General features: G+C 42.4%; 2 protein-coding genes across 12 annotated transcripts in view; one reads left to right on the top strand and one right to left on the bottom strand.

Moving 5' to 3' along the window:
- The window catches only part of CEP170 (centrosomal protein 170), a 111,765-nt gene extending 104,556 nt beyond the window's left edge, over nt 1–7,209 (bottom strand). For 2 of the 11 annotated variants that reach the window (XM_040967809.1, XM_040967810.1), the window contains exon 1: nt 6,461–7,202. The gene's annotated coding sequence lies outside the window, so the exon portion shown is untranslated. Of the gene's footprint in view, nt 1–3,242; nt 4,624–6,460 lie in introns of those variants that run through there. The other 9 variants (XR_005882485.1, XM_040967811.1, XM_040967807.1 and 6 more) reach the window with 9 other exon arrangements.
- Nucleotides 7,210–7,428: 219 nt separating this feature from the next.
- The window catches only part of SDCCAG8 (SHH signaling and ciliogenesis regulator SDCCAG8), a 214,971-nt gene continuing 204,937 nt past the window's right edge, over nt 7,429–17,462 (top strand). The window contains exon 1 of the mRNA XM_040967990.1: nt 7,429–7,623. Within this exon, the coding sequence (XP_040823924.1) occupies nt 7,557–7,623 (67 nt within the window). The 5' untranslated portion in view covers nt 7,429–7,556. The remainder of the gene's footprint in view (nt 7,624–17,462) is intronic.

The following is a 17,462-nucleotide window of genomic DNA, read 5'->3' as shown; positions in this document are numbered from 1 at the left end:
GACAAAAAGTGACACAGGTGACTTCTTATTTCCTCTCTACAGTAACTCCTGTCCTTCCGTCCTAGAACACCACGTTCCTCCAGCCTCCTTATTACTGTCCTGGCCACTTCCTCTCAATCTTCTTTGAGAGTTCCTTTTCTTGTCAAACTGAGAGCTGGAGACAACCAGTTCCCAAACCTTGGACCTCTTCTCAGTCCAGTTACTTTCTTTCCTACTTACCCTCTCCTCCAATCTTCTGGTGATACTGGAAATTGGGTTTTCTTCATTCCAAATTCTCCTCTGACATCTTGATTTACATGTGCATCTGCCTACTTAGATGTCCACCTGGATGTGGAACTTCACCAATCCCAAACTCTTGACCTTTTAGACACAAAACTGGCATCCTTCACCATTATCTCCAGGGTTCCTGAGCCATTAACATCTCTTGGTCTAAATCAATCACTACTTAGCTCCCCTCCTGCTCCTTTGAAGTCTGTCTTCCACAAACTAGCCCAGAGGCTTCCTTTCAAAATACAATCTAATTCTTTTGTCACTCTGCTGCTCTAAAGTCTTCCCATTAACTCTCACAGCGCTTACATAAAATCAATACAATTTCTACCCCCAACTCATTTTCTCCTACTCTTACTTTTGCTCACTCATCACCATCCACAGTGGCCTTTTTGTTTTCTAGATTCATTCAATCCAGTCAGTCTAGGAGTCACTTCCCCTGAGTAGAATACTCTCCACCCAGATATCTGCAATGCTTGCTTCTCAACATAATGCAATTTTCAACTAAATGTCACCTTCATAGACAAATGTCCTAACCATTCTAAAATAGTAACCCTTAATATGCAGGATACTGTAAAAAGATATCATCTTTCATGTCTAAAAAAGAAGGTGGGTTAAAATCGTTTTTATTTGTTTCAATTGAAAGAAACTCATTGGGAGCATACATAAGAAATATTAGAAAGTTACTTGTTGAATTGGAAGTTGTAAATCAGATAAGCTACAATAGTAAAAGCATCCTTCACTTACTCAATTTAAAAAAAGAAATTTCTGCACCATTGAAATACACTTCCATCACTCACTATACCTCCACATCCTTATTTTTTTCCTAGCAAGTATCTTAACTTTCTATCATATAATCATATAATTACCAGATCTCTCATTAGACTATACCACCCCTTTCCTTTACTACCAGAGAATATAATGGTTTTCTTCTTCAATAAAGCAAAAAAATTTAAAGAATTTTTAATTCTCTTTGCATCAATTTCCCCTCCCCCAGCATTTTATTTATGCAACATTTATTCTATTTATAAACCTGCATGGTTTTGTCCTTGGCTATACTCAGAACATGGCCAGGATGAAGACATAACTGGTCTGGCTTATTCAATCTGTAGATGTCAAACATCCAGGAATGGAAGCTGCTCAGTCCTGTAGTTGACACCATCATGAGTCAAGGTAATATCAACATGCGTTAACTATGGCTGTACTGAAGGTGACAATCTAAGAAGGGGTCAATGTAAGTGGGTGAAATCTAGCAAAATAGAGAAATACTGCTTCATATTGACTACAGCAGTGGCTTCTAGATAAACTTTCCAAAGATCCAGAACCAATATAAGGTTATTAACTTTTTATTGGCTTACTAAGATGAAATCAAAACCTAACAATATCAAAGAAAATTTACCAACTACTAACAACCACCTTTTCACAAAGAAAGGCCATTCTCATTTTAACATTAGAAAAGCAGAAGTACAGGAGCCAGCATTGTGACTTGTCTAGTTAAGCTTTCACTTGTAATCCCAGCTTTCTGCATGGGAGTGCCAGAAGAGTTGTTCCTGCTCTGCTTCCAAGTCAGCTCCCTGCTAATGTGCCTGAGAAGGCACAGGAGCATGGCCCAAAGACTTGAGTCTCTGTCAGGCATAGGGTCTTTTCCTCTCCTTTCTTTGGTTAGGTTTTATAAAGACATTACTGTTGCTATTTTTCTAAGAGCTTACTTATTTATTATTTGAAAGGCAAAGTGGCAGGAGAGACAAGGACACAGAAAAAAGCATCTTTACTCTGCTGGTTAGCTCCCCAAATGGACACAATAGTCAGGACTGGGCCAAGTGAAAGCAGGCACCAAGTCATTTTCTGTTGCTTTCCCAGGCATGTTCACAGGAAGCTGGATTGGAAGTGAAACAGCTGGGACTCAAACCAGGCTGATATGGGATCCCACTCATTCATACTCTGCATTCCTATCATACCTACAGAATTAAATATGGAAACCAGATCAGAACAGAAATAGCAGCACTGATCAAACTGATGATGAAGTTATAGGTGCTGTAATATTATTTACAAAGATGGCAATGGGGCTGGTGTGGTACAGCAGGTGAATCTGTTGTTTGGATACTCCCAAATGGGAGCTCTGGCTTGAGTCCCAGCTGCTTCAATTCAAATGTTGCTGCCTGCTAATAAGCACAAGAAAGCAGCAGATGACAGCCAAGGGCCTGGGAACCCTATCACCACACATCCAAAGACTTGGAAAGAGTTCCTGGTGGCTCCAGCTTCCACCGCAGCCATTTGGAGAGTGAACCAGCACATGGAAGATCGCTATGTTTATTCCTCCCTCTCCATATTTTGAATAAACAAAACAATCCTTTAAAGACAAAGAGTGAAAATCTAGCAAGGACTTAACAAGAAAAACTTTCATGTGTCTTACTGCTAAAGACAGAACTACAACCAGTGTATAGTAAAGCAGACGCCAGTTCAATCCAAGTAAGATCTATTAAACTTTGTGACAGTTAAATAAAATTTCTTACATTTATGGGAGTGTTCACACAAAGGCAGAATTTAGGAGCATCTCACAAACATTAGTACTGAATGGCATGTTGTACGATGCAGTGGCCTTCAACTCTAAAACTTTATGAAACAGAATAAGGGATTAATGTTGCCATCCACCTTTGATGAAAAAAACTTTGGAGTAATCCAAAGTGACAAAAATTCTGTTACAGGCTGTACCACCTAGTGACATCTGACACACAGGCAACAACTTTAAATTTGAAAAACACTATACAAGACTGTTGGGTAAATAAAACACACGCAAACATACAAACTCAGTGCCTGGAACTTACTCAGCCTATGATACGTGTTATTCCTTTGCTCAATATCACATCCCAAAAGACAACACCTTCTAGATCATTTACTAATTACTGATATATCTAACTAATGACTTGTGCTATGCTATGCTTCATTGGTTTGTGAAATCTAAACAAGGAACTCACGGACTTCTTTGATTTCTTTTTGCAATCCTTGTTCAGAGACAGTTATCTTCACCAGCTTTTCTTTAACCTTGCATTTCTGTTGGTCTCCTTTACCTCTCACAGAAAAATGGGTCTTATCAGTGACACACCAAGTGTGTTATTTACTTTTGCTAAAAAAAAGTGAAAGAAAAAAAACTGTTGTACAACCATTTTAACTAACGTGGACAGTAAATCCGCTCTACCAGATGTTTTCTCATTCCTCCTCTCGAAGGCTCTCCCTGCAGAATGCTCTATGAAATATTTTGAGTTAGTAAATCAAATCCCATTTCAGCAAAGGTAGCTGATCATTAAAAATCTTGTTACTAACAAAATGTAGTGGAGTAACGATGCTCGGAGAGTTCTTCCTATTCAGAGTAAACAAATTCCCTCCTGAAGCAGATCAGCATTTCGTACTCCAGCCAATATTATCTGCTCGCCAATAATTTTCCAAATGGCACGTAACTACTCTTTGATTACAACAGAATAATCTCCAAACCACAGATATTTTAGTTGGTAATTAAATATCACAGTTTCAGTTGGATATTTACTAGGTTACCACGCCATTTAACCACAAGATGTTTAAGATACAGAAGAAAAAAATCATTATACATCTATCATAATAATAAAAAACATTTCCAGAAACAGATTTTGTTGAGTTAAAAAACATGTTGACAAAACCTTACCTATTCAGTATTTAGTACAAGTACTATCTGATTTTTATAAAAATAACAAAAAAACTTGTTTCAGCAAATATAAAGGAACATGAAACTGATACTCCACGCAAATGAAACAAATCAGGAAGCATGGTTTTTAAAAGTACATTAATATATATATGTTTACATAGTATGTTTACAAGATAAAGTTCACTATTCTAATATTAAGATAGGAAACATGCAGATTACTAATTTCCATATGAAATGATTTTAGAACACCATGAAATTTACCAGCAAAATGTACATAAAGTTTGAATATGATTCCTCATAGTGTCATTTTGACAGATGCTTCTTAAATTGAAATTGAAGTAAAATACAATCTAAAGAAAATATTAAGCTGCTCTATAGAATTCAAGGATTGAAAATTAAGTCAACAAAAAAAAATGCATCTGATAGTCAACCCAACTAAAAACATAAACCTGACTCAAAAGGTAGTGTGTAAGTTGAAAATAATAAAATGCATTAATTACAGAAAAGCTTTATAGGTTTTTTAGTATGTGAAAATATTACTTTACAGCTTATTGTTAGTCATACAATTATGAAATACTATTAAATTTCAAGAAGTTATATTAAAATTCGATTACTAGTAAGTAGTAGGGAAGACTTCCCAACAGTTTTGTACTCTATAAAAAGAAATGGTAGGGCATCTTTCCTTACCAGTGAGTTATTCTGTAAAACTAAAATTCCATTTCTGTGGAATTAGGGCCTCTACACTACAAAAACAAGGGCTAGACTAGCACAACAGTGAGAGCCTCGTTTATCCGCACTGATACACAACTCAAAAAGTACAGAAGCTTTCCTTATATGTTCTCACAGTGGTGGGCTCGGGCCCACAGAAAAGATCCCAGCTAAAGAATAAATCTTGGCTTCATTTGCTAGGACACACAAATCAATGAGTTTAGGTGTCTTCACTAAACTCACAAGGCCACTTCTTTGAAAACACAAAAATCCTGGTTTCTATACAGTTAGGAAGAACCAAAACCAGTCCTGTTTGTACTTTAAAAAAAAAAAAACTCGGAAGATGCAAAATCATTTCACAGCTGAATTTCTGGCTTTGAGGGCTGCCTCTGTGAAGATCTAGAAACTGTATTTAAACTGTCACTCCCTCTGCACCTCCACCTCCTCCCTCATTCTGCTTCATTCTGTCTTGGCGCTGGTTTTAAGCAGAAACGCCGGCAAGCGGTCACAAGCACCGTAGTCTCAACAAGCAAATCATTTTAAAGGATGCATTTCCAATCACATGCATCCATCTGTTTCACCCAATTGCTCCCGAACGGCTCAATGTTCACGAAACGGCTAAAAACGGGAAACAACTTCAGAAGCGAACGCAACAGCCCTATTTTTGTTTTGTTCTGATTGCTCAAAACATATAAAGAGAAAGATGTCTCCTCATCCATTCCCTTGGGACTGTGCAATATCCACCCACAGGAAAAAAAAAAAATCTGCTGGTTCATTTCCCTGATACACAGCCACCTCGCCGCCAGGCTGCTTCGAGCCCATCCTTCGCCGTCATCGAGTAACTGCACACTGATTGCTCGACAGGGCTCGGACTCCAGCAGGCATAGCTCATGTCTCCCTCACATCCTTCAGCAAAATAAATCAACTCTACCCCAAACCACCGCCAAGCAGAGATGCTGTGACCTGGGATACAGATCCCTCTGTCTTTCCGCCCTGGCGTTAAGACAGCTGCTCGTTTATCTTCCCCTTGCAGAAAAAAAAAAAAAAAATGGAAGAGACGTGGACCAAAAAAAGCTACATTTGAATCTCAGGACAATGAAGCCAACAGGAAGTCACTCTCCTCCCCGGGTTTACAATCCAGCCGGACAGAGCCTACGCGGCCGGGTGCAGCCGCCTGCCAGGGTGCATGACACCCTCCCAGCGCGCCCAAGGGGCCCTCGCCCGAGCTAACCACACAACAAAAGGGCTCGGGCCCTGAGAGCTGCTTGCTCCCATAGGGATTTTAAAAAAAAAAGGAAAAAAAAAAATCCCTTCCCAGCGCCTTGCAGCCAGTCCTCGCAATGCTCCGCCTGCACCCTTTGCAAACTGCTCCAGCCATGGTGGGGGGAGGGCTGCACAAAGCAGGGAGGGAGGCGACCAGGATTCCATCCACTTCGGGGAGGCGGAGATCAGGGCCGAGGGAAAGCCGGGGTGTCGGCTGCAGGACGGGAGGGACTGGGGGGCCTAGAGGAGCGACGGGGGACGTGATCGCGGGTGGGGGCAGGGAGCAGCGGCCCCTCCGAACCCCGGGGTCGGGGGCGATGGGGGGTGGGATGCCGCCGCCGCGCGGGGCTTCCGGGAAGGCTCTCCCTCGGCAGCCAGGCCCGAGGTGCCCCTGCACACCCCACCCCACAACCCAGCCGCGCCCGGGGAAGGGGGCGCGCCCCGAATCTCCCCCACACACCACTCCGGCGCCAATCCCAGAAGGATGTGGGAAAGCAGAGGCGGCCGCGTCGTCTAGATGCCGAGGCAGCCGAGCGCATCACTTACCCCTCACCGTGAAGAGAGGGACAGGACGGGGGAGGCGGGGCGCGCCGCGTCCCGGGAGTCTCTCACACGCCGTCCTCCCCTCCACGCCGTGGCCGCCGCGGTCGAGATGCCGGCCCCTCAGCGCCGCTGGGCAATAACGTTATTCCACACACGCCCCACACATAGCGGTAACGGCAAAGAGCGGCGGCTGACTGCGCAGGCGCCTCGGCAAAGGGCGAGGTGCCGGGGCCTGGTCCCCTCCTCCAGCCCGGGCCCAACGATCTCGTAGTGCGCAGGCGCTGGACCCAGACAATGAAAGGGGGTTGTGCGGAGGGTCTCCCCCGCACGCCTTTCCTGCTGCCCACTGCGCAGGCGTGTCCCCAAAGACCAGCGGGAACAATGGAGAGGACCCCGGCTGCCGCGGGAGGAGGGAGACCGCAGCCAAGCGGGACTACAGTTCCCGGCGGGCAGTGCGCCAACGGCAGGAGGGGGTCGGCTTGCCCGGCATGCTAGGAGTTGTAGTGTCGACTGCCTTCACCATCTAGGCAGTCGAGGAGAGTGGACGTTTGCTTTTCTTAAGCATTGGAGAATTTGGATAAATGTCGGAAGTGAAGCACGGTCCAGAGAAGCCCCTAGAGATCAGTTGCACATTCAGTAAAGCGGGAAGCGCCCAGGCCTTCAGTGAGTCCTTTCTGTCAGTGGTGTGGCCCAGACAGCTGAAGGATGGGTTCAAGGTGGGCCTACACCGGGCGGGGTTAGAGGAAAAGGGAGGAGCCCTCAACCCCGTCTCCTGGCAACCGGCTCTAGTTACCAAACCGCCCAAGCCAGCGCCTGCAGCGCGGTGCTCTCTGGGAATTGTAGTGTCGCTGGAAAGTTCTTGGCATTGTCGAGGCTCGTGGAGCCTGAAGTAGTAGAACTAAAGTTCCCGAAGTGCACTACGAGGGCCCGAGAGTGGGAAGATCCCCCACGAGCTCCGTCCGGGGTTCCACGCTCCCCAGTGACAGCAGCGGCAGGAAGCTGGCTGGCGTTAGCCGGTTGCTAGGCCTGTTGTTCTTGGAAGGGAGAACACTGGACGATACCCTCACGTAACTCGCATCTCTGGGCCCACAGTGTCTGCATGGCGAAGTCCCCAGGGACCTCTTCCCTGGAGGAGATTCTGGGGCACTATCAGCGGAGTCTCCGGGGTGAGTTGCTCCGAACCTTGGTGCCTCAGCCCCTCTAGGTGCCCAGGGCCCAGGGCGGGAGGAGCTGACCCGGTGCGTTATCCGACACCTGCGTTCAGCCCCAGCCAGGCTGTGGAGGAAGAAGATAGGCATCACTCTGATCTTTGACGAGGATGAAATAGTTCTCTTGGTTTGTTAGGATTAAGCGGAGTGGCTTCCTTTGGTTTCTGGGTGACATGGACCCACTCCAGATGTCTACCTTGGACAACTTTCTCAGCAAAGGTCAGCAGGAAGTCCTGGAACTGAGTCTTGCCACTTTCGCACAGTCCCTCAGTTTTACTTTGTAATCCACCAAATTCCAGGCTTACGGGTTTTACACAGGCAGTAATGGTATAGTTGACTGAATATGGATTCTAGAACTAAGGGAGATAGGCAGTAAAAGCTAACACATCATCTCCCAGTGATTGTGGTTTAGGCTTATTCCATACAATAAGTCCTTTAGAGGAAAAACAGTTTGATGAATATTCTTATTTTGCAAGTGGCAAATGGAAGAGTTAAGTTTAAATGCAAGCCTATATGCCTTCAAAACACGTGATTCTTTGTCAATCAAGTCATAATTACTGTTATTCAAACCTGTTGTTAATTCAGAATTTCTCAGTGTGTTATGCGTTGAGTGATTATCTGTCAGTGATGTCAGCTCTTGTTGCTAGCGCTGTCATCTTAGAAAAGACACATACTCTTTAGAAATCACACTTCTTTTGCATTGGAAGTTAAAGTCGTGTCTGCAGAGTCATTGCGAGGAGCAAGTGAAATAACTACACAAACACTGGCTTCCGTGCTGCTTCAAACTATTACCCATAATCAGAGATACATTCTAATCACAAACCCACCTGAAGAGAAATTGCATCCAAGAAACTTTATTCCACTAGTTCTGGTATTTTCTGTTTTGCTACACTTTTATAACCCTGTAGATAATGACAAAAGTTTGGAAGCTTTTTCCTTTTTAAAAGCATCTAGAACCCTGTTCAGCAAATATTAATTCAGTGTCTTGCTATGGGTGCTGGGAAGGCAAACAAGGAAGACCACAGAGTCAGGCCCCCGTGGAGCCTCGGGATCACTGGGGGAGTGACACATCTGTAATTCCAGATTAGCAGGGTAGAAAACAAGAGCAAAAATAGTTCCTACTACAGTGGGTACTTTGTTACTTGCAGCCAAGTGGTGGCTTTTTGAGATTAGAAAGTCTGTCTGCCCAGGACTGGGCTTTGGGTTAGCAGTGTTACAAAACTGAGGAAGGCTTTTAGCACCTTTGCCTGCTGTTAGATGTTTCAAGAGCTCTTCAAGAAACAAGGACTACTGACTTTTTATTGAGAAATAAGAAAATTACTGTGCAACATGATGGGAGTGATTTTGTCCAACAGTGTAGACCATGAAGGGATGTTTGCTTTTGTTGGTTTCTCCTAATGTCACTTCTCCTTTGACCCTATTCTGAACCCACGTTTCACATTGAGGATTGTGTGAATTTAGTTATGTTCATCTTCATCCAGTGGTAACTATTAAAGGTGGTGAAAACTCTTTACCTCGGACAAGTGCAAGAGATTTAGAAAGTTGAAAATTTTGAAAAATGGTTTTAGTCATTTCATCTAAGAATCGAGAAATAGAATTTTTCCTGGATTTTCAGGATATATTACTTATGTAGTAGCAATTTTGTTCTTACATGTTCATTTATATACGGTAGATTCAGAAGAAAACAGGACTAACCCTGAACTTAAGCGCAAGAATAACCTCTTCAAAATGTAAGTTACTGCTATCACGTAGGATAACGCCCTTGGAGGTAGAATGTTTTGTTCCTGAATAGAGTATGGCGAAGTTGTTTCATTTGTATAACTTTATTATTATTGAGTGTTTTTGCCTCATAACTTTAGGCTTGCAAAACTGTACAATAAGGTGGAAAGTAGTTTTATGTTCTTTCATTTTGTCTTGGTTTGGTTTTATTGGTTTCTTTGTTTTATCTGTCCACCAATACTTTCCCAAATTGCAGCTAGTTTATTTGTTTAAAGATTTACATATTTTTGTGAGAGCTCTTCCTCTGCTGGTTCACTCCCTAAATGGCTGCAACAGCCGAGTGTATCCAAAGCCAGAAGTCAGGAACCTTCTCCTGGTCTCCCACCTGGATTCAGGGTTCCAACCACCTGGGCTATCTTCTATTGCCTTCCCAGGCTATACACAGGGAGGTAGACTGGAAACGGAGCAGCTGTGATGTGAACAAATGCCATGTGGGAAGCCGGCACCACGTGTAGAGGATTAGCTTGCTGTGTGACCAATAAATAGCTTTTTCATCTTTGCTCATAATCAGCCCTCTGGCTTCAAAATATCTGTACATCATTTCTGATAACCTTTCATTTATGTTCATTCAGGAAGTAGCCATGTAAAACTATAAAATGCTTTCATAGTTTTCCATAATTCTTACAATTGTTATAACTTTTCTTCATTGCTTTAATTACAATGCTGATATCGCTTATAATGATATAATGGTATATCATTGCTGATGTGGAAAACAAGTGACAGTTTACTTCCTTGCTCTTCTAAAAACTAGGCTGTGATCCTTCTCTTGTTCTGGATTCTGATTAGCCTAGAGAAGCCATGGAAATAGGAAGACCGTTTGCTTACTCCCTGCTTAATCTCAGCGTTGCTATTGTACCTTGCAGTTGCAGTCACCATATAAGCTTTGTGAATGTAGCTCTGGTTTTATGTTGTCTGTATCCCCTCTGTAAGCAGTTGAAAGCATTAAATAATCCTCTTTAAAATGAGAATCCTACTGTCTCTCCTTCTTTCTGTAAATCTGTAAATTGAAGTAACAAATTTTTTTAAATAGAAAAAAAAGTTAATAAAATGAGAAATCTAGGGCCAATGCTGTGGCATAGCAAGTAAAACTCCCACGTACAGCTTGGGTGTCCCATGTAGGTTCCGGTTCCTGTCTCAGCTGCCCCACTTCCAGCTCCCTTCTAATGGCCTGGAAAAAGCAATGGAAAATCCTCCAAGTACTTGGGCCTTTGCACGTGAGTGCCTAGTTCCTGGCCTCAACTTAGCCCAGCCCCAGGTCTCATTTCTTTCTGTAATTCTGACTTCAAATAAATAAAAAATCCTGAAAAGAAAGAGAGTGATGGTACAAAAAGTGATGATTTCTTGCCTATGTTTATAACATTCCTACAAAATGTATGGAGCAAGTTCCCAGTGTAGTAAAATATGGGAGCATCCTTGTACCAACTGGAATTATTCAGGAAGACTCCTGGCAGTATTGTTGGGTGTTAATTTACTCTGTAGTTGCACAGAATGCCTGAGAACTACATTCATAACCAGAAAAAATTTGCAGATGCCCTTCCTGTTTTATATTCAAAATATTGTACAAGACCATAAAGTATGTATTAAATCAGTTTACAGGAAAAACATGGCAAGACGAACCAGAATGACAGAGAATATGGACTCTGTTTTAAATTCTCCACACTTGAGAGTTGGCACGTGGTATAAGAAAGGAGAGAAAAGACTGGGAATGCAGTGTCCTAATTGTACTATCAGAATCAGGTCCCATGTATTTTTGCAGGGCTGGGCATGGAGACAGCTGTATCCACAGTACCTGTGCTCATCCACCTAGTTCCTAGCTAGTTTTGGTGGGTGATGAAAAAGAAATGAACTGACAGCATGACAGGAACACATCACTTCTATTCTGTATACATTTTGTGTGCCCAACCCCCACCCCATTCCTGCTGTTCTCTTTTAAACATTTTGGTGTTTCCACATCTAGATTAAATATGTGGGTGGGTGGAGGGGGATCAGGGCAGAGACTGTAAGCTGAGAATGAAATCATTGAACTTACTGTTGTTTGGCAAATGACCATCCATGTAATCTTAGGCAAATTAATAAACTTGAGTTCCTGTTTCTTCATCTGTTAAAAAAAATAAATAAAGAGTTAAGAATTACTGCCTTTGGAAGCCAAGCAAATGGCAAAATGTGTGATGGAGTCAGCGCAAGATATTAGCAAATGTTGAGGCTTATAGCCAAACTGGCCGGTTAACTTTTTTCTGAAAACATTTCCATTCTTTTTCTTGCTGTGTTCTTTTTTGCTTCTGTACTCTTCCCACCCTCTTTTCACTCACTTCCCTCTCTTCCTCTGAGGTTTAAGGATATCTGGTGGTCTCTCCCACCAAATCCTGATCTTGCTGCCAGGATTGTTAATATCTCTTATATCAACACCACATTGAACTATGTGAATAATAACATGCTGATATTCTGTCTTTTGGAAAGAAGAGAAAGGAGTGAAATTAGGTGTAGAGAAAGTGAGAGGGTGAATATGGGAAGATGTTGTATAGTCTTGAGGGCAATCTTGTCTCTTTCACAGATCGATTTAGTTTGAGAACCCTGCACATTGATGTTCTGTGTTTTTTCGGTGTATAACTGATAGATTTTGCCAAGTGTTTTTCTCTTGCTAGCAGGAGCTCACATCTGTGCAAGGGCTGTGTTAAGCTTGCTGGTCAATAATGTCATAAGCATGTTAGCCAGCACTGATCTCATCTGGACCGTTGTCATACTTAAAACACTGCGGGTAGCTGTAGTAAAAGTTCTTTTTCTCTGATTTATCCATAAAAGGTCTTCCTTTTTCCTTATTTTTTTTATTGTCTCAAGTGTTTCCTAGAATTTTTCATAATCTTTACCATATACAATGTATACAAGAGTACTTCCAAAAGTTTGTGGAAAATTGGTGCCAGTGCTGTGGTGCAGCCTGTGAAACTTCCCCTTACAGCACTGACATCAACGGGTCCAGACTGCTCCACTTCCCATCCAACTTCCTGCTAATGCGTCTGGGACAGCAGCAGAGGATGGCCCAAGTCTTTGGGTCCCTGCACCCACACGGAAGTCCTGGAGCAAACTTCTGGCTCTGGCTTAGAATTGGCCTTTGTAGCCATTTAGAGAGTGAAGCAGCAGATGGAAGACTTCTCTCTGTGTCTCCTCTTCTCTCTGTAACTCTGCCTTTCAAATAAAAATAAGTAAGTCTTTTAAAAAAATAAGTGGAAAACATGGATTATGTAAAGCTACTCAGGGACTGCTGGAATATTTGCATCACAACAAACTCATTTTCCATGAAGTTTTTGAAATATTCTGCATAAACATATATATAAAATAGCCAAAAATTTTATGCTGATAAAGTTCAAATTAATTATATTCACTTTTTACATACTTATTTCTAGATTTAACTTTTATGATCTTTTCTCTTGCAGAATAAAAAAGCCAGTAGAATCTCAACTTTCTCTTCCAGCTGCTGAGGTGAGATAAACAAAAGCCAGGCTGTAGCAACCAGAAAAGAGCATTAACAGTAAATGGTTACCCTGGGATCATCCAGAACCAAAACTGTAGTTCACTGTTACAAAACTGTCAGCATACCTTTACATGTTCTCAGACAGACAATAGATTAAGTTGTTTTCAAGTGATAGACACGTTAAGGTTATTGTATTCTTTACTCAGATGGCTGAAGACGTGTTCTGATCACTTCACCAGTTTGTGCTAACGTTTTCTCCATTTTTACATGAGGATAACTGTTCACAGAATTCCAAAGTAGAGAAGGTAGACTGAAAAGCACTAGTGCTCTTGCCAAAGCAGCCGTGATCTGGTGGAACTTCACCAAAATCCACCTGAGTGTTTAATACAACCTTTTAGGAAAGTACTATTTCTTGGTATGAAAATTAGCTGAACACAAATTCTCAAATACCATGGCCATACCACCTTTATTGGCACCTGTTTTTTAAGTATCTCCTCAGTGTCAGATTGTGCCCTGCCTGCCACCAACACTGTGGCAGGATATCTCACTTTTGTACACATTTTTCATCAAGGGATAGCTATAGTTACAACACACTGTAGTAATGTAGATGTGAGGGGAAGTCTCGCCTTATGGCTGCACTCTAGCTGTCTCGGTTTTATTGATTTAAATCAGTGATGCTCAACTACGGTGATTTGTCTTTTTTTTCCCCATGTGTATTATAAAATATTTCAAATAAAACAGAAGAATACAAAGAGGAGTTTGCTGGACACACATATATTTAATAATTTTTAACATTATGCCTTGTGTGTAATACAGCAAATTTGCTGCCAAGCAGACAGGTCTAGAACTATTTTTGATTGCCATAGTTGGAGGTGGAGGGTAGAGCTGTGGGCATCCCGTGGTTGGCAGTAGGGATGCTGTTAAACATGCACGTTGTCTTGTATAATGAAGGATTATTAGGTTCAAAATGGCAACAGTACAGAAGCCGAGAAAGCATGGCGTGTAGGCAGCTTTTGCTTATTGCCCTCTGTCTGTAAGATTCATACTTGTGGGTAATTACAATTAAAGATACAGATTATATTGGGTTGGTATTTTACCTCCGTTCTCTGCCAGATTGACTACGAGTATGTATTTGTAGGAGATGACAGGTGTCTAAGTCCTCTCCGTGGATGCCAATAAAATGCTACATATATACCACAGAATGTCTAGCCAACCTCCTGGATTCGCCAGTGCCAATGCATCATTAATGATCTTTCAGATACTGCTTTCTGAAAATTTCTGCATTCCTCAGCTTAGCTTGTTGGCTAATAGAGAATCAGGATAGTGTTTTCTCTGGGGTGTTTGCTTTGCTTTACATTTCTGTCTATAGTACCCTTAACCACTTTCTTCACTATGCTTGGCTCCTGACAGAGGTGGCTTTGTTTAACTTTGGGTCATGTTGGATCCAACTTTGGATCATCTTGGGTTGTCTATGTGTCAGTACCCTAGTGAAAAGTGACAGTAATCTTCTGACCCTGGCTGTGGTCTGGTGGAGTCTGGGCCAACACAAGGTTTACCTTATCCTGCGCTGGTTTCCTTGTTCTGTTTCTTTGCCCTGGTCTCAGTTTGTTGACTCACAGACAGCTGGATGCTTCACAGGGAGTGGCTCCTCGCTCCCGGTCACCAGGGCAATTCTCTTTCACATCTCCCAGAACAGATGGAGAATGCAGAAATTAATAATTCACAATATGTATCTAAGTGATGATCTCTTCCACTGACACAGCCTTGCACCTTTTTTTTTTTTTTTCAAAAGAACAAATTTGAAAAATGCTTGCTGATAAGTTAGGAGTTAGAATGTCGGAAGCAGGAGAACTGGACTACGAAAATTTGTAAGAGATTTAATTTTGCTGGCAGTCATCAGCTTAAGAACCTTTTAAGTGCTCCTTTTACTGATTAATGTTTGGATGGAGGACTAGCAGAAATATTACTTACTTGTATTTATGTTCATGTAATCGGTAGGCCTCAGGAGGTCCTGTTTGTATTTATAGTATTGTGAAGTTCGTAATCAGCCCCTGACTGCTGCTAGGAGAAAGATGTCAGGTTGTGTTCTGAAATACTCCTCCTATCCTCTCTGAAGAGAAGGGGCAATGAGTGTTCTGTGTGCCTCTTGGCTTTAGACCAATAAAGCCATGTCCATTAGCAGTAGAAACGGTTCCTGGAAGCTCCTGTCTAATCTAGTTTCCTTAAGTGCAAGCAGGAAGTAATGCATCTGGGGGCAGGGTAGTATTCTTAAATAAAACAAAACAAAAACCTTGCATTTATTAACGCGTTTGAAAGGAAGAGTAATGGACAGACAGTGAGAGAAGTTTTCCATCTGCCAGTTCATTCTTCATATAGCTGCAACAGCCAAGGCCAGGCCAGGCTGAAGTCAGGAACTAAGAACTCCATCTAAACTCTCGCATGGGTGGCACAGATCCAAGCACTAGAACCATTTTCTGCTGCTTTCCCAGGCACATTGACAGGAAGCTAGCTCAGTAAATGTTACTGGTACCCATGTGGAATGCCAGTATAGCAGGTGGCAGCTTAATCCAGTGAACCACATGCTGGCTCTGGGAGTAGCGTTGTTCTAGGAAAGATTGTGGGGACTTTGATTAGGTTGCTATGGCTGCGGTTGAAGACTGTTGAGATTTTATGTGTCTTGAATCAATTAAATAGTTTTATTCCTCAGGATTGACTCTTGTTACCATGTATAATTACGTTGTTTTATATATAGTTGAAATCCACTTAGTAAGTTTGAAATGTAGTTTTGAAATAAACTGAAAGTCCTTACTTCTTTAGTTTTAATTTCAGGCCACTGTCCTTGCAACTTCCTTTTCTGACCCTTGTAAGTGAAACCAGTAGTTACAGAAATACTTAAAACTGCCTGTCACTGTTTTCTTTGGGAGAGTTGTCAAGTTCACTATCTTAAGGCTTCAAATATTGTTTTCAGTACAATTTAACATGTAATCTTTGTTATGAAATCTCAGATATTTTAACAAAAATTTTAGAAAAAGAACAAAAAAGGATTTTTAAGCCCCACTGTCAGTTAAATCTGATTTGAAAAAACTGTACCTGTAAGGATTTTCAGCTATGACTTTTCCATATTTTCTTTCTTTTTCCTAATATAGCTCATTAGCTTTTAGTTAGACTACATATAAATAAATAATTTTCCCTTGTCTTAGAAGTGAAGTCGTTTGATAGCTCCATGGAACACACTTTTAATGTTAATCAAACCTTATTATTTCCTTCCTAATGGATGCTATAAAGATAAGTGCTTTATCCATAGATTTATGGGCATCAATCTGAAACTGTGAGCTAAATGGCTTGTCATGTGACACTCTGATTTTCCTTTTCCATTAACAAATCCCTTTAGAAAATATTTTCATTTGAAAACTATTGTTGCTTCTTATTTTTACTAGAGCTAAGGAATACATCTTCTCTGTACATTCTTTTTTTTTTTAATTTTATTTTTGATGATGTTTATGTTGTTGCTCAGCGTGGGAAGGGTCAAGGATCAGGGAAAGTGGGTGAAGCCATTGTTTATACATTTTCCCTCTCTTCTTCCTGTATGTGAGGGAGAGAGGGATACAAGACATCCAGCCTCCCAACTGTCACATTACCCGGGGGATAGGAACTGCCACACTATGACATCCCAGGATCCCAATTATGGAGTATTTTCTGAGGTTTCTGCTCCTGTGGTTTTGATAGTTCTGAGATGCTGTTGATATCACTGCTCCAAGGATGAAGAAATCCTTGCAAGGATTGGATGACATAGTCCATCTCTGAGATTCTATTGGCCCAGAAGCTTGCTGTCAAGCTTCACTGGGGTAGTTGATCCGTTTGTTTTGCACTCCATCTTCAGCAAACCAGTGGATGCTGTGGCCCAGCCCAGCCCTGCCCAGCACACACTTGGCCCTCACATACATTAGCAGGGAGCTACAGCCTAGTCAGGGTGACCCCCAATAACCCCCCACTGAACCAGCCCCCCAGCTCTGCTTCCTGTGCTTGCCAGCATGTGCAGTGGGCTGATCCAGTCTGCCCCACTAGTCAGTGAGATCTCGTATACATCATTGGGCACTGAAGCCCAACTCAACCCAACTGACTCCATGCTCCAGCCCACACTCATGCCAGTGGATGCCACCACCTGTCCAGCTAGCCCAACCCCAGTCCTGGTTTTCATGCTCACTAATGGGAGTTGAAGCCCATCAGAGAGGAACCCACAACCTCCCCACTGGACCCACTCTCTGCTATGGATCTGCATTCTCCAAGTGGATCTGGACTCTCCAGGTGTATCTGCAGTCTAGTCGACAGGACTTGCCCCCGGTCCCAGCGCTTGGCACCAGATGCTATGGCAAAGCCCAACCAATCTGCCCTTATTCTGACTTATACCTATACCAGTGGATATAGTTGGTTAGCCTAGCCTGGCTCCCCCAACCCAGTTTAAATGTAGGCCACTAGGTGATATAGCCCTACCCATCCTGGTCTGCCCCCAATCACAGGTCTCACCCTTACCAGCATGAACGGTGGCCCATCA

Source organism: Ochotona curzoniae, unplaced genomic scaffold (genome assembly GCF_017591425.1).
Source record: "Ochotona curzoniae isolate NIBS_2020 unplaced genomic scaffold, NIBS_Ocur_1.0 scaffold_4683, whole genome shotgun sequence".
Lineage (NCBI taxonomy): Eukaryota > Metazoa > Chordata > Mammalia > Lagomorpha > Ochotonidae > Ochotona > Ochotona curzoniae.
This window is presented reverse-complemented; position numbering and strand designations above follow the sequence as displayed.